This window comes from Podarcis gaigeae, assembly GCF_964106915.1.
Source record: "Podarcis gaigeae genome assembly, chromosome: 1".
Classification (NCBI taxonomy): Eukaryota; Metazoa; Chordata; class Lepidosauria; order Squamata; family Lacertidae; genus Podarcis; species Podarcis gaigeae.
In genome coordinates this window covers 105,801,903-105,825,032 of record NC_139678.1, presented here as the reverse complement: position 1 = coordinate 105,825,032, position 23,130 = coordinate 105,801,903, and the positions used below count along the sequence as shown (strand labels likewise).

Sequence of the window (23,130 nt, the reverse complement as noted above, 5' to 3'; positions counted from 1 at the left end):
ATGAGTAGGAATATGAACTCTTTACACAGGAGCAGTACTCTAAACCCAGTATTGTATGGCCATACAAATGTTAGAGAACCAATTCTCTCCTTCCCAGGGTGCCTATCTCTGCCACTGTGTGTTTATTTTGCACTTTAGGAAGTGAAGCCAACCAAAATTCTGGGGTATAGACACAGTGAACATGTGTGCACATGGTATGCTTTGTTATTTTATAGCAGTCAACAACTGTTTTGGGCCCATGGGCACATTTGTAAACTGAATAACCTGTATTCTCCTCCTCCTCCTTCTCCTCCTCCTCCTCCTCCTCCTCCTCCTCCTCTTCTTCTTCTTCTTCTTTGTCTTCGTCTTCATTTATTTAAGATTTAAGCCCCAGCTCCCCGCTCCCTGCACAGGGGCTCAAGGCAGTTTATAGATTGGTTTTGCATACCACCCACTATCAGCTGTAAGATTCTTTTAAAATGATATCATAGAAATATCCCAAACTTTTATACTTTAAATAATAATTGATGATAGTAAATCAAACACAAGCTTTTTATCTGGACCTTTCTTCCCTTGTTTTAAAAAAGGGCAGCTTGGCAAATATTGATACACATTTTGATGCTACAATAGAGTACAGTTTGTGCTGCATTTACCACGCCAGGGGTAGCTTTTGGGTTTAGAAAATAGAGTTTAGAGTGGGGGTCAGCAACCTTTTTCAACCATGGGCCAGTCCATCATCTCTCAGACCATTTGGTGGGCCGGACTATATTTTGGAAAAAATAATAAAGAACGAATTCCTATGCCCCACAAATAACCCATAGATGCATTTTAAATAAAAGGATACATTCTACTCATGTAAAAACACGCTGATTCCTGGACTGCCTTAGGTTGCCTACCCCTGGTTTAGAGGGTTCCCCCCGCCCAAAAAAACCTCTTAAAGCTGCAGTTTTATACAATTTTCTAACTGTATCCAGAGGGATAATTTTTTTGTAGTCTGTAACTGAAAAAAGAACAAAGTAGCATTTTAAAGGCTAAACAAATTTATTACTGCCTACTGTTTTGTGGACCAGAGTCCACCTCATCATATGTCCTTGCTTCATCAGATAGAAACATTTCTAGCAATGCAAACAAGATATATAGCTTTACACAAAGCTTAGAGAGTTGATGAAACAAGTTACTCAAAACCTTTGTGTAGTGCAGACATATAAGCCAACACAGTGAGGCAATACTAAAGGTTTAGCTTTGGTAATCTTGCACAATTGTAGCTACTGAAGGTTGTTTGCTAATCTTCTAAAACAAAATCATTCATAGATTTGTGTGTGCAGAGATATCTAAAACGTGATGGGGGGAGCCAAATGATAGCAACAGTGCTGTTTTTCTTGTGAGGAATGCCACTATCTAATATTTGTGTCTTGAGTGACGTATGCAGCTTGGATTCTAACGTCACTTCATGGATGGAAAGCGAGTGGCCGTCGCAGAAGGGTCTCTTCTGTGAGCACAACACTGTTTCTTTTAACAGAAGCCGCTTTTGTCAGAATCCAAGCCTTGAGACTTGAAAAAGTGTTTGATATAAAGTAGTCTGTTATGTTTTTTGGGTGTTTTTTTTTTTGCAGTGTGTGTAGAAAGCTAGTTTTGATTAAGAGGCCATAGCAAGGTAGAGGGGGAAAATTGAATGTGTGCATTCAAGATGGGTTTTATTGGACTGCTTGTAAGTCTCTCCTGGGAGGGGGTGGGTGGGAATTGTATGCACACATAACAGCCATGGCTACATTAAGATGGAAGTATTCATATTTAAATTCAAAGCAAGCAAGATAGGAAATCAAAGCTGGGTAAGTAATCCTGTTGGTTAGAGTTGGGGCGCCTCTACTGAGATACTATATCTAGAGGTTGTGTCTATTAGGAATAGAAAGCAGGACTGAAGGAATCTCTCAAGCTTCAAGTCTTGGTTCATTGCCACCTCTTTTATATCTTTGACCCCCTTCCTCTTCCCTCTTCCCTCCTCCCCCAGCCTGCTGCAGAAGAAGGCTGCTCAGTTAACTGATGTCCAGAGGGTTGTGTTTCTTCTCCAAACATCCATAATTCTAATCTCCCGTTCTTTAACAACCATCCTTTCCAAGGGCTTCCTTTTTATCTAAGGGAAAGGTAGCGGCGGAACCTCACTTTTTTTTTGTCTGAAATTCTTGGCATCTCTTTGCGTGGACTTGGTGTGTGTGTGTGTTTAAAATCAATAGGCTTTCTTTCAAGGTTTATTTTTAACCAGCTTGAATTAACAGTCTTAACAGTAGATCCTGCCTTCTGTGAGCAAAATGGCAGCCAGGAAGAGATCTTGACATCCCTTCCAAAAGTTTCTTGGTGGGCTGTCAACTGCCTAGGCAGCGTGTTGGCTTGTTTTTAGAAAACTTCATACAGTAGAAAGGAGCTGGACTCTCTTTTTGAAAAATAAGCGTTTTAGTTTATCTTTGTTTTCTTTGGAACTAAGACAAGAAATGTTGTCGACCTTCTTGTTTCAATTCTTGCTTAAACCATTTGTTCTGATTAAAAGGAAGCTTATTGATAAGACAAATAGTATTTCATTCCATATCCCTAGGACAGAGAATCTGAATTTTAGGCAAGCTGATGTTGCAAATTCCTCCTTATTCTTTTTGTTGCTGTTCTTACGAAATCTGTGCAGCAACTTAACAATGAAAGCTATGTTGATAATTTCTCCAGGTGCATAAAAAACACAATTAGTTTGCATTTATTAGCCTGGTTCACACAGCACAGTAAGCTAAATTATGATTTACCAGTACCATGTAGTTTTGGTGGCTTCCGGATATGAGTTTCCACTCCTTTTGTTCCTCCCGTGACCTTTTAGCTTGGTGCAGTGGCAACTAGCTATGGTTTGGCTTAGTGTGTTCTCCAAATCCAGGATTGTGGTTAGGCTCTTCAATGTTAGAAATTTAGATATATAAGCTAGGTGCCAAATGGCAACTAAGCCTAGGTTACGGTTGCCACAACAGAATGGCTACTTGCCAGGGGGTTGGACTAGATGACTCAGAGTAGCCCCAATGATCATCAGTGGACTTAAGTCTGTTCATTTCAATTGGCTTACTCTGAGTATGATTTACATTGGGTATTATTACCCATTGTGTCTTAGTTGGTAATTATTTATGCAGCATTTGAAGGAACAGCATTTAGACAGCATATAGGCCAAAGCCTGATTGGTTTTAAAGAGTCGAAAAAGTATTGCTAGATATCTAAAACGAAAATAAGGCTTTCTTTCACAAAGGAATTTGCACGACTTTTGCTATATCAGTTGGGTTTGCACTGAAATCCCTTGTATCTCCTTGGACTCCATATTTTGTTTGTAGTCTTTCTAATATAAATCATTAATATATATTACTATAGTTGCTTAAAATGTATATTGTACAGCATATGGATGGCATGCCTGATCATGGCTCATAATCACTCTAGCTAAAGCCATGCATCTTTTAACCAAAGAGGTTATATCTCTCACTTGTTAATTTCCTTTTGGATGGATCCCCTATTTAACTTCGCAATCAGGTGGGCAATTTGGTGCATTCTGTAATTTTTTCAATACTTTCTTCACCAATTTGTGCCTAGAAAGCTGAATGAAGTCTGGAACCACTTTTACATGCTGATGTTCTTTCTGGGATGTGACCTTCGGAGAACACTCAAATCTAATCGCCATCTTCTGGAGTTCATTAAAAAATGCTGCTCTCTGTGGAGAGGAGGAAACAAATAGCAAATTCATTTCTGACTTGATGTTACAGGAGGGAGGGGAAGATACAAGAACTAGTGTGAACAGAGAAAACTGGCTTATACTGTACAGTATATATTTAGTTCACAGTACCTTTATGGACACGGGTGGCGCTGTGGGTTAAACCACAGAGCCTAGGACTTGCCGATTAGAAGGTTGGCGGTTCAAATCCCCACAACGGGGTGAGCCCCCGTTGCTCGGTCCCTGCTCCTGCCAACCTAGCAGTGCAAGTAGATAAATAGGTACCGCTCCGGCGGGAAGGTAAATGGCTTTTCCATGCGCTGCTCTGGTTCGCCAGAAGCGGCTTAGTCATGTTGGCCACATGACCCAGAAGCTGTACGCCGGCTCCCTCAGCCAATAAAGCGAGATGAGTGCTGCAACCCCAGAGTCGGTCACGACTGGACCTAATGGTCAGGGGTCCCTTTACCTTTACCTTACTTTTTATGCCGACTGGCAGAACTCTCCAAACAAGGGTCAATGCCCGGTCTTTTTGGGTTCTCAACCTGCAGCCTTTCGCATGCAAACCATGCCCTTTGTCACAGAGGTAAGGCCTTTACCTGAAAATAGAAAGTGGGAGGGCTGTGTTCTTGTTTGTTTGATGCCTGAATGTTGTGGGAACAGAGGAGAGGTAGGTGTTTTTTTGTTTTGTTTTTTAAAGTAAACTGCGTTTAAATTGTGTGGGGAGTATGGATTTGGGATGGGAGCTAATTTAAGGTCTATCTGCCCTTGCGCTATAAAAACACTTAAACCACTGCTGCTGGGGTATTTTTATAGTTGGGACATCTGTGGCTTTGTGAAGTAATTACACAGTGACTTGTGGGTGGGTTGTGAAGGTGAGTGGGACTTGTTCACGATGGATGCAGTTTTGCCATCTTCCTTGCCAAGCCCCCTTCTTCTCCTCCCCTTGAGGTTCTATGCAGTGCTGTCACGCAAGCAATTTGGGAAGCATAGGAGCTAATTCAAACAGCATCAATTTGCTCTTATCCCGCCAGTGGTTTTCCAGTGCTGACAGAGATGTGTGTGCATTTGTCGAGCTTCTCAGGGAGAGATAATAATTTATTATTGTGCATCAGAAAAAAAGAAGGCACAGTGGCTCTCAGCCCATCTTATGAGAAATGAGAGAGAGCACTTTTCTCAGTCTGGATTGTAATCTGCCAGCGACCACAATGGTGAGTGGGTTAGACCCCTAGTGAGAAAGGGCGAAGAGCAAGGGCCTATCCCAATTCAGAGCTCACCGACTTGCCTCTTAGAAATTGTGTCTGATAAGATATAGCTAGCTGTCATAGTTTTTGGTGGGGTGTGCCCTCCTTCCCCAGAGGCTATGCTAAGATCACTGGTGCAACAACTCATGAAAGTCACACTTGTTTGGAATTGCTTTTGTGGAATGACATCTCTGACAGATACAGATTCCTCTCTTCTCCCAATTTTAACTTTCTAGAACAAACCGATGGCTGTTCAGATGTTGTTGGACAGTATTGACTGATAGAATATTAATGCCACATACAATTCAGCATGGCTTCCTAGTGGAGTCCTTTTTATTGATATACTGGGTCAGCAAGCTGATCACCTCAAGTACTACCAGACATTTCGTTTGGAGCCCTGATAATACATGCTTGTGTTATTGAAACCCCATTTCTAGAACTTCAATTAGCACTCTGAAAAGTTAGGCTAAATGGTTGGTGGCATATGAATCCCCTTTGATACCCATCCTAGAGCATATATCTCATACATTTGGCTAAATATTGCTAATATTTAAAGGCATTTATAGACTGCACAGTTTATACAAGACTAGTGCACCTCTCACATAGAAGCAGATACTGGGCACACTGCAACCTTCCTGGTTTTCTTCAAATTAGATACTTCACTAGTTGAGATAGCAGACCAAGTTCGCTGGATTGTCTATAAAAGGCTGGCTGACATGGGACATGTTGTCCGAAAGATTAGCTTAACAGAATCAGCAGTTAGTGAAAAAAGTAAAGAAGACGAATCTGTTGCAATATGGTGGCCTTTTACTTCTTATGTAAACAAGAATGGACATTTACTGCAACCTACAATGAGTCAGGTTACATTGCGTAGGGCATATCTAAATGGCTTCCATTCTGTTTACGAACATCTGCTTTTATTGGGACATACTCTCTGAATTCTATTCTGAATCACTGAGCACTTGCTCAGATATTCTGTGATATGAACTTTTGTAATACCACTCCAAATGCTGTTGTAGATAATGTTCTTTGTTTATATTGTTTTTGGTTTGTTGTACATTTTTGACAACTCAATACAATTTTCCAATAAAATAAATTATTACATGCTTGTGAAAGCCCCTGTTCATATTACCTTCTGTAGGATTGGCTGGTAGGGCTGGGTGATAATCCAGTTTTCATCATTGTGATATATCATCAGCTAAACATTGTGACGTATAAATATATCGCGATATCAGAAATAAGGATGGAACTACATAGAGGTGAATGGGGTAACGTCCTTGCAACTGCTACCTAGACAGAGAGAGGTGAGGAGGTAGCAGCAGCCGAGGAAGAGTGAGATGCTGGAGCGGGAACCCCCACACCCAGAGTCTCATAAGGAGAAGCCTTCCCCTCCCTATACACTGCCTCCTCACCCTGTGGGGAAAGTAGGAAAGGGTAGGAGGACCAATGAACTCTCCTTGTCCTCCTTCCACCTATTGAGGAGAGGAGGAGAGATGAGGAGCAGCCAAGGGTAGAAACGAAACGGGAGCTTGTTCCCACTTGAGCTGAAGTGGAGCAGCCAGAGAGGGGAGACGGAGGGAGCAGGACACTTTGGTTGTGGGGGAAATGCCAAGGCTGGGACTGTTCCTCCACTGGAGGGAAGGGGAGGGGGAAAGGAGCTGAAAGGGAAGGCAGCAATCTCACTCTGAGCAGAGGGGAGGGGAAAGGGGAGCCGAAAGGGAAGGCAGGCCAGGCAGCCACCAGTCTCACTTTTGAGGCTGGAACTCTTCCTCCTCCAGACGGAAGGGGAGTCAGAAGGGAAGGCAGCAGACAGCGATCTCATCACTCCCTGGAGTTTTGAACACGGTTTGTGATATATTCCCAGGTCAAATATTCTGATACTGTCGTCGTGATGTGAATTTCAAACCGCTTTTGGACTTACGTATTTGACTGGAAAAGGCCAAGGATATGTGGACATGTATACTCCCTTTTTGACTTGTGAACACACTTAGCTTTTCGGTTCAGGAAGAAGCCTTTTTTCTTCTCTTTTGCCCTTGCAGAATCCACCCTCTTCCAAAGGCTCTTGAAGTCTGTCTTAAGAGATCGTTGTTGAAAAGAGTTGGGGTCTTGGTAAACCCAACAAGTGGCAATTGACACTCAGGCAGTTGGCAGTGTTAATCTTAGGTATGCAGTTGAGTCAAGTAGTTCTCTCTTTATTTTGAAAGCAATAATCTTTTTTCCCCCTTCCTTTTCCCTAGGTCTACAATGATAAATGGACTTCTGATTATTCCTCTTCTAGTAATGGTGTCTTTTCCTTCACCCAGCATGGAAGGTAAGTTATGAGGGGGGGTATAAAACCCGGGTTGGTTATTTTAGTGCCTGACGAGTCACAGAAGGACTGTGGTTGTTCATCAGTCACAGGGAGCAGATGCCAAGTTTTTGCATACATTCTTGTATGGGGCAATCAAGAAGCCAAGCTGTTGGGAGGAAAAGTGCAAATATGGAGCAAGGAAGCCAGAAACTACAGGATTTTTGTGTGTGTTGTAAATTTTGGAGTACAGTAGTGGGTACCATAAATTTGGAGAGGGAATAGAGGACAAAGAGTGTTTTCTTCCCTCTGACTTATTCACTCTACCACCCAAGTACTTTTCTTCTTCTGCGGCACACTTGCTGTCTCCTGAGTGTGAATATTTGTGAGGGAAGGGACAGAAAGTTCTTACAAGGATAGGGGCTGCACACTTGCTTGCTTTGCTCACCCCCCCCCCCTGCCAAAATAAATCCCTTTAAACCACAGTTGGGGAACCTTTCTGGCTTCATGGGCCAGATTTGAAACCTGTAAATCTCACAATTTCATGATAATAATTACAAAAAATTATTATCTACCCTTCACCAGACTCTCTTATTCCACCACCCTCACATTAAAAGTAGCAAGGTACAGTATCAGCATTAAAGCTAATAAGAGAACATCTGTTGGTTGCCTTTATATATTTATGTAATGAGTCTCATTAGATGGCAGAATAATGTCTTGTGAAAAATACTTGGTTGACATAATTTGCACTAGCAAAAAATATTAATCCCCTCTCAAAGCCCCCCTAGAGTATCTCTGTCTATGCATTTTAAATCTTGGGCAAATGCTTCCTCTTTCACCCTATCCTGGCCCATGTTCCAGTTTGATACTTCCTTATAGACTTCGCCCTTGTTCATATTTTGTTTCTCTTTCCATTGTTCGGTTCATTGTTTGCTTCATATAGAAGTGTGGGTGAATAAGTAGGTGTGTTAATGTCAGATCCAAAGGGAAGAAAATGAAAATGAGAACAAATTTATTTCCATAGTGGCTGCAAACTGTTGACAAGCCCACTTACCGGGTAGATAGCTATCAGTGTGTGGTTCCTCATTTATGTGGCACCAGAGTAAGATTATTCATTATGAACCTATTGGTGAATCTCTTGCTGAGATGTACTAAGATTTCTGAATGAAATATATGTCTGCTTTTGGACCACTGCATACTGTAGGCTATGGTTTCATTGCCTATAGTCTTTCCTCTGGCTTCCATATATGCAAAATGAAATTCTTCTCTATAATGTGACACCACTGTGCTAAAGTCTCTTTGGCTTTTAATCCTTTTAGTCCCCTGTTGCTTGTCTGACAGATTCTATTGTGTTTGTACTTCTTCTTTAAATTCGTATGTTTACTGTATGCCACCCTGGAAGGGCTGTCTCAAAATATTTTAAATAAATAAATGGTACTAACTTGAGTTAGTAGAGAGAAGCATGGGTTTGTTTGTATTTTTCAGGGTTTTTTTTGCACATGAACTTCTGCTAGTCTTTCCTAACTTTTATAGGGAGGCTACAAAAATGATTGCTGCTTCCTGAAATTAACCCCCCCCCCCCAATCTTTGATTTAGAAGGTTATATTATAGCATGATCTTCTCTACAGGAACTCCCTTCTACCACCAACTTTTTGCTTGATTCTATATTTGGAATTAGAAGATGCTGATAGAAAGGTTCAAAAGCTGCAGAAAGAAGTAGACAGACTTACGGAGACTGCTTCTTTCTCTGTGAAAGGAAAGTTAATCTCTGCTGCAAAACCTATGGTCATGAGTATACACAGAACAGGGCCTATTACTCTGGTGGTATTCCATGGCTTCGCCCAGATAATTTTGGGAGTTGTGGTTAAGGGTGTTGAGAGTTGTTAGAAGACTAGTATTTCCCTTCCAGAGCTACAATTTCCAGAGTTCCTTCTGAAGAGGAATTGCCTGTTAAACAACTCTGGAAATTATAGCTCTGAGAGAGGACATAGAATCTCCACATATGGCCACATACAATTGTGTATGTTACCTCAGCAAAAGGAACGGCACACATTTCAGAAATAAAACGTTGGCTTCTTCTTCTTTTTTAAATCAATCTGATTTAATTTCATGTATTTGTGGTTTAGCTACTTGGAAATTAAATACATTGCTGCTTTTTTAAAAAAACACACCAGAGGGATAACCCTACCCATGTTCTAAATATTATTTTTAAAATAATGTGTGCATGCAACATTGCTTTAAGAGAGCTGGTGAATTTCAAGATGAGTGGGATTATTCCCCTTTTTATTACCCTGCAGTTGGCCGTTCTAGTATGATAGAACTTCTCAAACAAAATGAGGGGATTGTAGCTGTGGACTCTTGAGTGCTGCTGCTGTAATGATTTTCCTGAAAGAGAACCATTTGGGGAGGAAGATGAGGTAATTCAACCTCAGTGTGCCTGTCTAGCTGTATAAATAGATCACTGACACAACACCATTTTTTTTCAGCTGCAAAACTGAGAGGAAAACATGTCCCAAAAACTGAAGCATTGAACACTTGGCCTGTCCTTAAAGTTAGGGTAGAAAGTAGATGGAAAATGTGGATCAGCATGAGTCAAGCATCCCTTCCATGTTTTGTTTTTGTCTTGAGATGTTCAATTTTTTTGCGTGGAGAGCTGCTTTCCCATCTCCCCTCCCTTTCGATTAGTGATAGGACTTATGCTTTGCCTGCAGACTTGCTTTGGTCAGAGGTGAACGTACAGGCGAAAGTCTTTGAAAGTCCCAAGAACGTCTTGTGGAACACATTATACAGTCTTTCTGTTATCTGTTTAGATTCTTCATGCTTGAAAAGCCAGGCATTACTTGACCTCAGTAAGAGGCACTATTCTGTGGGTTAACAAAATCCAACTCAGCTCTTTAAAGCTTGGATTCTGAGTTGCTATTTGACTACAGCCCCTGCCAGTACAGCTGAAGGGCAGAGAGACAAAAATCTTCGTGAAATAATAATAATAATAATAATAATAATAATAATAATAATAATAATATTTATACCCCACCCCATCTGGCTGGGTTTCCCCAACCACTCTGGGCATCTTACAGCACATAAAAAATTGTAAAACATTAGACATAAAAATTTCCCGATACAAGGTTGCCTTCAGATGTCTTCTAAAAGTCAGATAGTTGTTTCTTTCCTTGACATCTAATGGGAGGGAGTTCCACTGGGCGGGCAGCACTATTGAGAAGGCTGTCTGTCATCTCCTTGACAAGATGTCAAGGAGCAATGTCAGGAAAACTATTTCAAAAGCGTGAACTGGTCACAAAAACCATCATTAGGGGGAGATAAAGGATTTTAACACAAGTTAGAGCTATTCTTTAGTGATGGCCTGAATAAATTAGTTCATATGTCTCAAGGTGCGAAGCTTGCTTTGCTTATAAGGTGCTGTGGGACTTTGAGCAACTCCTATGGGAAGGGAAAGCCCCAACCCCGCCCCCCCCTCCAGATTCAACATATCTGCATTTGGTCCAGGAAATGGAATGGGGTCCTGCTACCCACCCACCGGTAATTCTTATTGGTTAGGACTACGGCTACGCTTTTTGTGGAGTCCATTTGAACTCTTAAGTGAAATATCTAGGTCTTGTAGCTTCCCAGGATGTACATAGCAATTGCTTTTGTGTGGAAGTGCCCTTATCAACTTCTTGGAAAACTAGCCTATTGAGGAGACTGCCCTGGCCTTGTCCTTTATCTCTTTCTTTCCATCTGCAAGCAAGCAGATGTTTGTGCGGGTGTTTTCTAAGAAGTGCATTCTGTGCACAGGGAGGAAATTTATGTCTGTTCTGAATAAACTGGGGGGTAGTGGAACAATCCATGACATTTTACAGGGTTCACCCCCCTCCCACACACTTCCTTTGTTGACATCTGGACCTTGGGCCTTGCAACATAACCATGGCCTATGTGCTCTGGCCTTGTTCATTTCCTTAAGTTACAGTGGTACGTCGGGTTAAGTACTTAATTCGTTCCGGAGGTCCGTTCTTAACCTGAAACTGTTCTTAACCTGAAGCACCACTTTAGCTAATGAGGCCTCCTGCTGCCGCCACGCCGCCGGAGCACAATTTCTGTTCTCATCCTGAAGCAAAGTTCTTAACCGGAAGCACTATTTCTGGGTTAGCGGAGTGTGTAACCTGAAGCGTATGTAACCCGAGGTACCACTGTATATCCTTTTAAGACTGGGTTGTTGAACTTTCTTGTTCTCATAGGCAGGGTGAAATAACGAAGTGACCTCAAATATATTTATAGTGTGCAAGAGCTCTTCTTAACTTGCTTTTGTCCATATAGGCACTTTTTTACCGTACAGCCCTATTTGGGACATAGTCTACTTGGTTACATCCACACCACACATTTAAAGCACTATTATACCACAGTAATGGATAACCCTGGGAACTACAGTTTGTTAAGGCTACCAGAAGCCTAACCTCTGTGTGGTCAGCAGACCTGGAACTACATTTCCCAGGTTTCTCCATGAATATTACACATTACACCTTGGTGCCAATGTAGTATATGTTGCTGTTAATGCTGCTGTTTGTCTGGTCTGGTAAAGATTGATGGACTGTCCATGAATATAGTGCTATAAATGTGTGGGGTGGTCCTTTCCTTCCCCCTTTTTTATTTTTTAAAGAACACCTGGTCTTTAACATGGTGGCAGTAAGCTGTAATGGCTACTGGTTTCCACTTGTGATTTTCATGCCACTACTCTTTGGAATGTGGTAACTCAAACAGCCACATAACATGTCTTGACTCAGCATCTGAACTAATAAATGTCACACAAAATTACACAGTGGACATTACAAAGCCCTATTACCCTAGCAGTTATGCTATGACACAGGTTGTAGCATTCATGCACACTTTAAAAAGTTATCCTTTTTGCTTACGTTCATTTTCTGTTTTGGCGCACACTCTTGTTTTTCCTGTGTATTTACTGAATGTGAAAAGAGTTCCCAGTTAGGGAATAGTGACAAAGCAGAGTAGAAACGCCTGCCTAATTTGGATTAGGCCTGTTGTACCCTTTTAATCTGTAAAAGAAGAATCTTCCAGTTGTGTTTGAACTTCACCGTCAAATAAATGGGGGGGGGGGGGAGAGAGAAGAAGGTTCACTCTAAGGAATCAGAAATATCCTGTGGAAGATCACATATGATTCTTTTTTAATGTGAAAATTGGTTTTGTTATCAAGAGAAAGTTGCCTTTGAAAGATCACATTGGTTCTCTTGTGGGTAGATGTTTCAGCAGCTTTTGTGCACCTTTGGTCTGGATGGCTGGCCAAGGTGTTGAGGGCCAAGACCAAAGGGTAAGGGGAAATGTCATTATCTAATGTTTCATTATGGTTATGTTAAGATCATTGCCATCAAATCCTGCTTGTTTGCCTGTTTGGCGTTGGATCAGCCACGATGGCGAGCAGGATGCTGGGCTAAGAGGATGTTGGTCTGATCTGGCAGGGCTCCTCTTACCATTGGTGAATGCATTTCCTGTTAAGAAATTGTTATATCCTTCATAAAATGCAAAGTTATAACAGAGACAAAGTGGTTGTGTCCATCTACCTTGCTGTGTGGCAGCAGCCTCCTAAGCCTGGGAGTGGGAAATGAGTGTGGTTGCATTGGTCTGCTGTGATGCCATTCCCTCGCCTAGGTGTTCCATCCAGGAGCCACTTAATCTGAAATGTATGTTCCCAAGGATGGGTTTGCAGGAAGGAATTGGGTTTTTGGTGGTGTGCCACCAGTCTTCCCAAAAGTCTCCTTGCCTGAACTTTGGCCAATGGTTGCAGGTCTCAAGACAATGTTAGGAACAGTATTTTATAATAAACTGATGACTGTAGCTCAATCTCTCCCAAATGAATAATTTGTATTTAATGCATAAATGCTTGCAATCCTGGGGTTGTTGATCCTCATCCTACCCACCACTGCATTCAGACACCAATCCAGATCTAATGGTTAGAAGAAGTTGTTAGATGGCCAGAATTTTCTATGGATAGATCAGACCCATTTCCCCCTCTCCTCCCCAGATATCAATACCTGATCCATTGCACATGAATTCAGTTATGATGAAAAGACTTAGATCATGTGAATGCCTGAACTGTGTTCTAATTACTCCCCAACCTGAGATGGATATTCCAATTTGTGTATTGAAATGGGGTGGGGGTGCCTTTCTCTAGATGAAAAGTGTTTTGGAATGATTGGTGGTGGTAGAACTGCCGTTAAAGAAAACAACAACAGCCCATTTGAATTACAGGCTGTATACTCGAATATAAAACCTGTGCTGGAACTGAAAACCAGGGTCCATGCTGTGAATTATTTTTAGATGCTGCTTTGTGCAATTAGCTTTGTTTTGCTTAGTGACCATATGCTATTTTCCCCCTCCTGTTTAAGCCAGTATGGCTGCTATTAAAGCTAGATTGAAAAAGAAGAAAGAAAGAAATTGCTTTGCTTTGCTAACAAGACAAGTTGACTTCAATGGCTTTCCTTTCACCATTTCCAGAGGATGCTCAATCATTTTGTTATATAAGAATATAACTGTGCTAAATATCTGTTTCGCTTCCAGCAATATTCTCAACGTTTTCCAAATGTGATATATGTGTGTTTAAAAAACTACAAAAAAATTTTAGAAGGCAAGTTATGTGCCTTGGTTGGTGTGGCAACTGATCTTGCGAGGTATTGAACAGTGGCTGAAAGAATTTAACAGCTGGAGCTTTAGGGCATAATCCTGGAGATCCTTTTGGCTAAGAGACTCTATTATGGATGGTGGCACCTTGTGGCCTGGCATATGATGCTGGACTCCAGTTCCCATCAGCCCCAACCAGCATGGCAAGTGATCAGGGATGATGGGAGTTGCAGTCCAACAGCACAAGGCCACTGATTCCACATCCCTGAGCTGTAGTGGAAGCCCCGCTGTGCCACTGGACGTCAAGCTATGCTGCCTACATGGAATATAACCTGGTAGAACATGCCAGATACTGTGGATAGAGGAGCCATTCTGCTGGTGACTATATGCCAGTAGAATGGCCAAAAGGGGATGGTGTCACGGGGAGCATGCGCTTCATCTTATGTCTTCTATCCATGTTCGCACACAAACCTGTTGAAGGTGCAACCATACCTAGCATGTGTGCACACATACACACGAAAACACACATACACACACATACACACGAAAACACACACAAGACTAATGATTTTAGAGCAGCTGGTGTGTCCTGGAAAATTTAAGGGAACACTGTGTCCCTTTCAGGCGGCATCATAATCTTTCCCAATGTGTACATATATTAGATCAGATTTAAAGCTATATATTAATGAATAAATACAAATAAGAGCTGATTGGGAGTCCATAGGACTGCTAATGAATGAAAAGATCTGCCTGGTATGCAAATGTGAGATTTGTGTTGAAAACTGACCAAAGCACACCTGGATATTGTTTTGCTTCTCTCTGTTCTGTGTGATTCTTAATTAATTTGTAATACAGTCTGTACATTTTTAAAAGCAGTGACTCCTCAACCATACTCTATTTGAAAATCCACTTCTGCTAGATGTGTTCAGGCTGGTTGCTTGCATAAAAACTAGCAAACTTTGCTTTCCTCCTGAAATAGTTATAAAAAAAGATAAGATTTTGGTTTATCCTTTGGGTGGAGTATTTGTTGTATACACATGCATTTTCTTGTGTAACAATTGACTGCTATTGCCTTTTTAGCCTGTTGCAAAAGTGATAAGTGATAGATTGGCTGCTTTCCAGATGCAAACTGCTACGATAGGATTGAGCACTGCTTTCTCAGGAACATCTGGACTAGAAAGGAAGAGTATAGAAGCACAAAATCTCATGTAGGCAGTGTGTTGTGCTGGCTATTAGTAAAAGGTAAAGGGACCCCTGACCATTAGGCCCAGTCGTGGCCTACTCTGGGGTTGCAGCGCTCATCTCGCTTTATTGGCCGAGGGAGCCGGCGTTCAGCTTCTGGGTCATGTGGCCAGCATGACTAAGCCATTTCTGGCGAACCAGAGCAGTGCACGGAAATGCCGTTTGCCTTCCCGCCGGAGCGGTACCTATTTATCTACTTGCACTTTTGACGTGCCTTCAAACTGCTAGGTTGTCAGGAGCAGGCACCGAGCAACGGGAGCTCACCCCATCATGGGGATTCGAACCGCCGACCTTCTGATTGGCAAGTCCTAGGCTCTGTGTGTTGTGCTGGCCATTAGAGTTTTGCACAAATAGCGTACTTCAGATGATGTTGAAAACCGCAGTTAAGGAAAGGGGTCTGAATTGACAAACCACAGTTTGTGCGTGGATGGCAAACCAGAATCATAAACTATGGTTTGAAATTGGATTCAAATCAATGGTTTCGCTAAATATAGTTTGCATGTCATCTGAATTGACAAGATGTGTGGGATGCAGTCTAGAGAATAGGCCTAATGTGATTGGGTAATTAGGTTTTACATCAGCAACGTTGACACCTTTATAGGATAGAGAGATTCTGAGTGGCTATGTATTATTTATTACTATTTAATGGGTTTCTAGCCTGCCATTTAGAGTGTATACTCTTCCAGAGAAGGTTACAACAAATCAATAAAATACTACATTAAAATTCAAGGGTGATATCCAATACTAGTCATACTGAGGGTGGACCCATTGAAATAAATGAGCTTAAGTTACTTAAATTCATTGATTCCATGGTGCCTATTCTGACTTAGTTGGATAACACCCCAAGGTTTTAAAATGGCAGTAAAAACAGTTAACATAAAAATGTCAGCCAATAGAACAGTTATTTTTAAATGGCCATAACAGCACCTCAGTGAAGCAAAAAACCAGAATAAAAGAGTTTTCGGGACTTCTCCTTAACCTCTGTCCTGTGGGCCAATTTTGACCCCTCCAGGGTGCCCCAAGTTGGCCTGCAAGGCCATTTCTCACAAACCACATATAGCATCAGTTGGTTGGTGGGGTGAAATCTGGTTTTGACTGGGTCTACTGCTTCCTAGTCATCAGAGCAGAATTTAACCCCTACCTCTCAACTGATTCAGGAAGGGGCTTGCTTTGGAATCCCTTGGTAAAACAAATGGAGGGGAAAACACTTGTGTTTTGGCAGCACCTTTCAAGGTGCTTTGAAAGCTCAACTTTGAGACTTCAAAGCACCTTTCATCTGATGTCAATGTAATGTCAAGTGATTGACAGTTGGGTGCCTCCACTCACCTGTCAGTTTCGGCTGCGAGGCCAATCCTGTAAGGATCTTGCCCAGGGAGCCCAAAAGGTTTCTCATCCCTTCCCTAAAGAGTGGGGCCATGCATATTTCGGGGGGGGGGGGGAGAGCATTTTAGAGATACCGAGGTCTTTTTGGTTTGCTCAAAACTTTCCAGAGTGCACTTCCCAACTCTTGGAAGTTGTTAAAAAGGTTGATGTATTTGTAATCTTTGGAAATAAAGACTTTGTGGCAATTTGTATTAGTTGCTGTTGAGCTCCATTCAGTTTTGTGTACAAATATCACCCATTGTGAAGAGACAACCCCACCCCCAAATGTTTGATTTACACACTCAAAAGCATAAAGTCATCAGAAAGCACCAGCCTTCTTTGTAGTGTGAAATGTTGATGAGCTTGCAGTTTCTTCTCATTCTCCTCCTAGTGGTGCATCAATAAAACTGCTGGCACATTTGCAAAGCTTAGCAGGGACTGGTATGGTTTTAAACTGAATGGAGAACCACATGCCGTGATTCCTGAATTGCAGGGGGTTGGACTAGATGTCCCTCAGGGTCCCTTTCAATTCTACGATTCTACTCCTCTCGGAGGGGAGAATGAGCCAAAAGTTGGCAGAGCCACTGAACCAAACTAATTTTTATTTTTCAAAAAATCATAATTCATTTGTTACGTGTATAAGTCGCCTAATGAAATGGTGTTTTCCTTCCTTCTTCCCCCATGCAGATGAAGAGCACAAACCTACCTTGATTAACTACGACTGTGTGTGTGAAGGCACGTCATGTGTGAATGGCGACCGCTGCAGAGGCCACCAGTGCTTTGCCTCTTTGAGCATCAACAATGGCGCTAAAGTGTATCAGAAGGGCTGCTTCCAAGTCTATGAACAAGGGAAAATGACATGTAAAACACCTCCTTCCCCTGATCAAGCGGTCGAATGCTGTCAGGGTAACCTGTGTAACATGAACATCACAGCACAGCTGCCGACGAAAGGTGAAAGTCTTATTCTCTGGCTTCCAGAAACAAATTTCATATTATTAACAAAGCGTTTCTTATAATAAGTTCAATGTCTTTGACTTGAGGTCTATGATGTTATGGGATCTGTGGCCTTGGAACGTGTGTGACATCTCCGGAAATGGAATACAGTGGTACCTCGGGTTAAGAACTTAATTTGTTCTGGAGGTCCGTTCTTAACCTGAAACTGTTCTTAACCTGAGGCACCACTTTAGCTAATGAGGCCTCCCGCTGCCGCCACGCGATTTCTGTTCTCATCCTGAAGCAAAGTTCTTAACCCGAGGTACTATTTCTGGGTTAGCGGTGTCTGTAACCTGAAGTGTCTGTAACTTGAAGCGTCTGTAACCCGAGGTACCACTGTACATGAAAGAGAAGGGAGGAAAAGTTGGCCATGGTGTGTGGAAGCATATTGACCAATAGTGATGATTTGGAAAATTAAGGACCTCAATCTCTGTGTGAGAGGCAAGTGTATAGGCCTCTCCAGGCGTTACAGATAGGGGTAAGTAGACATGTGAGGGGTGTGGCAGGAATTAGTGTTCTAGATCTTGCCTCCCAAGTTGGAGAGTTCTTGAAGCAACAAGCTTCTGTATCTGTGGAGACTCTGCACACTGGAAAAATCAGGGTTTTATAAAACACAGGGAGATTCCACAGATACAAAACTGCTCCCCACAGGAACCAGAAGTAGTTTATACTCTACGAAGAACAAACTGAAATCTAAAAAACGAAGATGAGATGGAAGTTGGTGGGACTATGAATGTAACAAACCAGGTGGAATACAAGTGGAAGGGCCCTTCCACACTTCCTATTCATAGTGGTATAGTTGCTACCACATAAGGTTCTTAAGGGGTGTGACCACAACCCTGGAACTTTTCTCAGTTCAGACACAACTCACCATTAGCGTGGAGAAGAAAACCGTACGCTCGCTCTCTAATAGCAATGACATGTGACCAGAGATGCAGTCAAATCAGCTCCAAATTCACTCTTGAAAACATTAACTCAAAGAACAGTTGTACCACTTAGAAATGGTAAGTGCAGAAAGGCCCTAAAAAAGAGGCACGTTGTGAGGTACCCGTGGGACCATCAGCTTCCAGTTGTTTGAGAAAAGCTTGGTAGGTTCAGACCTGGCCTCGATGGGTGATTGGTTGGAATCCATGTGGACTTCCATTATGTCAGAAAGGAGAATATAAATGTAAGAAAATAAATACATAATTAAAAATAAGGAATATAGAGTATTGTATTCCGTCAGAGCACAGAATGCAAGTCTCCATGGAAGAGCTGGACTCACAAAGTTCAAGAGCTCCAGCTGGGTTCCCATTTAGCCTGCTGGGCTGTTTTTCAGAGTCTACCAGATATTGGAGTTAACACCAGAGCTGGAAAGAAAGATTTCACACTTCTAGGTTATAGCTTCTCATTTTTTTGATTGCCAGGTGCCAAGTCTCCCTCCTCCCCAAAGCCTTCTTCAGCACACCGAGTCCTTCTGAGACAGCTGAATTCTCCCTTTAAATTGTGTGGGGTTTTTTTAAATAAGGATTTACAGTAAATGTACACAAACGAATGTCCTTCTATCTTTCTTTTCAATGGACTTTTGTCAAAATTCCCAGCATTTAAGATTTGACTTACCTTCTGTTCTTTCTTTTTGTTTTTATGTGAAGGGCACCCACTTCAAGGGGAAGCTGTGGGTTACACCACGGAAACACTTATCATATTTGTCGTAGCATCAGTTCTGGCGCTCCTGATATTTTCTGCAGTGACGTTGCTGATCATCCGAAAAGTGAAACAGTACCATATGGAAAGGCTCAATTCAAGGGATCCAGAATATGGAACCATTGAGGGACTCATAGCATCAAACGTTGGTGACAGCACCCTGGCAGTAAGTAAATCTTGTCTGCTGTTATTCCTATGAAAGCATTCTGCTGTTTTTATTTTTTGATCAGACTGCCAAAAATGTTACTTGTGAAATATGAACACTACACACAGTCTCCTTCTCCCAACTACCTTTTTATAAGCTTGGAGTAGGCATTGCCCACTCTCTTAAAAACTAAAATGTCATTAGGAGCTGAATTCTGTTCCCACCACCACCTTCTGTGGATTATTTTTAATTTTCGCTTAAGAAGATCCCTGTTGGCTCAAGACAAAACCTTGTCCAGCCCACTGTCCTGTTCTCACAGCGGCCAACCAATACCTATGGGTATCCTGCAAACAGGACGTGAGCGCACTCCCCATTTCTGATTCTGATTCTCAGCAGAGGGCTCTGAGACGTTCAGCTTCACTGGGAGAATTATGACACAGGGAGGAGGTCTGATGATTGAGCTCATTCATTCTTGTATGTCTTCTGGTGCTTTTATTAGAAGTGAGTTAACCACGATGTGCAAGTGGTGTGTTTATACAGTTGATAGCATGAACACATATTAGTGTTGGCATGGCGCAAGGGCCTCAAGACTGCTGTACAAGCGGTACCTCTACTTACGGACGCAATCCGTTCCAGGGTGCCGTTCACAGTCCGAAAATTAAGTATAGCGCTGCTTCTGCGCCTGACACAGTAGAGCTCTCCTGCGCATGCATGATGCATGCGGAATGCTTCTGCGCATGCGCACATGGCGAAACCCGGAAGAAACCCGGTTTGCCGCGCTCGCAACCCGAAAATCCGCAACCTGAACCTAACGCAGCTAGAGGTATGACTGTATATTTTGAAGGCAGGATCAGTAGGATATCCATCATTCCTTTGGTAAATGCTTTAAAACTGAACATATAAATTGTTTTGCTGCCACCTTGTGGTTATACCTGAGTGATTTAAAATGCATTTTTCAGGACAAGATTGTAGTAGAATATACAAATCCTTTTCCTGTTGAGTTAATGGCACTTGCTAATATCTCTATATCAAAGGTGTGTACCTCTATATCAAAGCTGTGTACACACACACACACACACACTTTATTTTCTGCTCAGTGCTTAAGCCCAAAACAGGAAGTCTCTAAGCAGTCAAATTTCAGTAACCTCTTTGGGCTTTAACAGTTGTAACCCTGTATATTTATTTTCAGAGATAAGCTGTGTTGAGTTAAATGGGACTTATTCCTTGGTCACTGTGCGTAGGCATGTAGCTGTAAACGGTTCTATTTTGACTGCTCTATCAAATCCTATTAAAAGTTCAGTATCTAAGGGTGCCATTCCTTTTAGGGACTCTTACACGTGTTTTTGCTTAAGGGTGAGTCTAATAAAAATAATGATAATGATAATGATGTAATTATAATTATTAATTAAAGCAGTGTTTATTGAACTTCATATCTCTCCCCCCCCCCCTTTTGACGAAGTCACCACTCCAAAATGCCACAGTTCTAATAAACTAGTTATAAAAAGATGAGCTTCCCAACCAAGAGGGAACATCAGTCCGCCCCCACCTTCCCCCAGTGGCATAAATTATATAAAACTCTGCTGAGTAGGAGCAGTTCTCCAAATTGGGTGATAAACTGCATTAAAACCTGAATAGACAGTTAGAAGGGGATTACATTTCAGTAATCTCTGCGTTAAGCCAGTCACAAAAGCTTCCAGGCATTACAATGAAGATTTGCATTACAATGAAGAAAAAACCCACTTGCGGAGGAGGAGGAGGGGCCAGCAGGGGGTGAGTGTGCCAAGCTCTGCTCCCCGCGTCCTCCTTCAAAGGTCTGTGTTGGAGAACCTTCTGCATCTTGTGCATGTTCATAGAATCATGGAACTGTGGAATTGGAAGGGACCACGAGGGTCATCTAGTCCAACCCCCTGCAACGCAGGAATGTTTTGCCCAGTGTGGGCTCAAACCCACCACCTTGAGATTGGGAGTCTCATGCTGTACCGACAGAGCTATCCCAGTGGAGGCTTCTTGTGCCTTTTTAGAACCCAGGAAAACCTGTACTGAAGTCTCCCTGCTGCAGACACTTTCTCTCTTAATAGTGGGTAATTGGGGTCCTTGTCTCCCCAATGCCCCACCCATGTGTTACTTGAACTCTTCATTGCAATGCCTGAAGGGGGCTTCTGTTAGCATGTGTTCACACAGCCTATATGCACTTTCCCCCCATCATATATGTTTTCAGTAACCCCTGGAGTTCAGCCTCTTACTGGTTTGGATGGTTGATGTCTTTTAAAATATATATCAACTATACTATAATTGCAAAGTAATGTAGATTACTGTTTTGGAAGGTCTGGAATTATTAGCCTACCGTTCCCTAGCAGGAAGAGTTCCCTTTTTTGGTGCAGAAAACCAGGGAGCAAATTGTAGATCCACCTTGTATCTGTTTCTGTGCATTTTTTAATTTGTGATGTTTTTCCTGAGTCACTCCGTGCTCTCTCACATTTGATCTGTAATTTGTGTTCCAAGCTGCTCAGTACAAACAAAACTACGTGCTCTCCATTCCCTAGGAAAACAGCTATAGCCTCCCCTCCCCTTTGGGTCAAAGTGGATGCAATTTACAGGTACAGAGGCCATTGCAGAGTGGATTAAGCCTTCCAAACGGCAGACAAATAGGTCCCTGAGTGCAATGTAAATGGAAGAAAAATGCCCTCAATAAATGAATTGAAGGGAGGGAGGTGGCAGAATGCCAACTTCTGTTCCATTTCAATTCTAGTTCCAAACATGTGGTCTTCTTTTTCACACAGGACTTGTTGGACCATACCTGTACATCTGGAAGTGGCTCTGGCCTTCCTTTCCTGGTACAAAGAACGGTGGCCCGGCAGATTACGCTGCTGGAGTGTGTGGGTTAGTAATCTTATTCTACCTGGGACAGGGCCCTGAGCATTCCTCTGTGTTGTGTGCACGTATGAGTGTGTGCTGTGGAGAGGGGGGCGATCCTGTACACATCTACCTGGAAGTAAGTCCCATTAAACTCAAAAAGGGTTTACTTCTGAATAGAGACGTATAGGATTGCACTTTCAAAAACCGGTGTGTCTGTGTTTCAAAGAGGCCAAATGGTTAAGCGGCTGGTCTGTATTGAGTCACGAGTGGAATCTTTGGACAGGAAGTCCCTTCTGTGTAACGCCAAGAGCCTCAAAGGTGTCGTGTGTCCTGTTACCCTGGATTACACCTGTTGCCGATGAACATGTGCCAAAGGCGAGGTAAAGAAACGAGAGACCAGCGTCAGTCGTGTGTAGCTGCCAAGGAAAGCAGGTGGCACTGTGTTGAATTAAGCTTATTTTAGTCTGCTTGGGTTGAACCCAGGGTCCCCAGTGTACAGCTCACGTACTGCTCCCTTCTACTTTGTCGCCTTCATTTACCACATCCATCAATGCATTATTACCGTTATTATGTTTTTTACTTCCTATGTGGCAAACCGGCAACGCTATTTTCATGTGTAAATCAATTAGCAAGTCTCCCCTGCTCAGTGGTAGAGTGTGTACTGTGCATACATTTGCCCACAGTTTCCAATCTTTGACCTCACCTGTTTAATTATTTTCAACACAAGGGCTGGCAGCTCCACTTGGTTAACACCTGGAGGGTAGGCAGTACTGTGGGCCAATGGCAAGAATATAAGGCATATGAGTTTCAACTTCCAAAAGCAGCCACACAGTTAACACACACCTGAATCTGTTCTCCGAATCTTCAAAGTTCCTATGGCGGGATATTGGTGGAACTGATATCAGCATTCCCAGTGCTCCAAGCCTTTAGTAACTGCTGGTGCCTGCTTGCTGAAATAGAAAGATATGGGAAGTACAGCCAGGGATTTATTTATTTC

General features: G+C 42.3%; 1 protein-coding gene across 3 annotated transcripts in view; it reads left to right on the top strand.

Annotated features, from left to right (window-relative positions):
• ACVR1 (activin A receptor type 1) overlaps window positions 1-23,130 on the top strand; it is a 71,207-nt gene that overhangs the window by 30,906 nt on the left and 17,171 nt on the right. For 2 of the 3 annotated variants that reach the window (XM_083710362.1, XM_083710360.1), the window contains exons 2-5: window positions 7,179-7,252; window positions 17,144-17,407; window positions 19,081-19,298; window positions 22,058-22,157. In XM_083710362.1, coding sequence (XP_083566488.1) covers window positions 7,186-7,252; window positions 17,144-17,407; window positions 19,081-19,298; window positions 22,058-22,157 — 649 coding nt within the window. In that variant the 5' untranslated portion in view covers window positions 7,179-7,185. Of the gene's footprint in view, window positions 1-6,430; window positions 6,806-7,178; window positions 7,253-17,143; window positions 17,408-19,080; window positions 19,299-22,057; window positions 22,158-23,130 lie in introns of those variants that run through there. The other variant, XM_083710361.1, reaches the window with a different exon arrangement.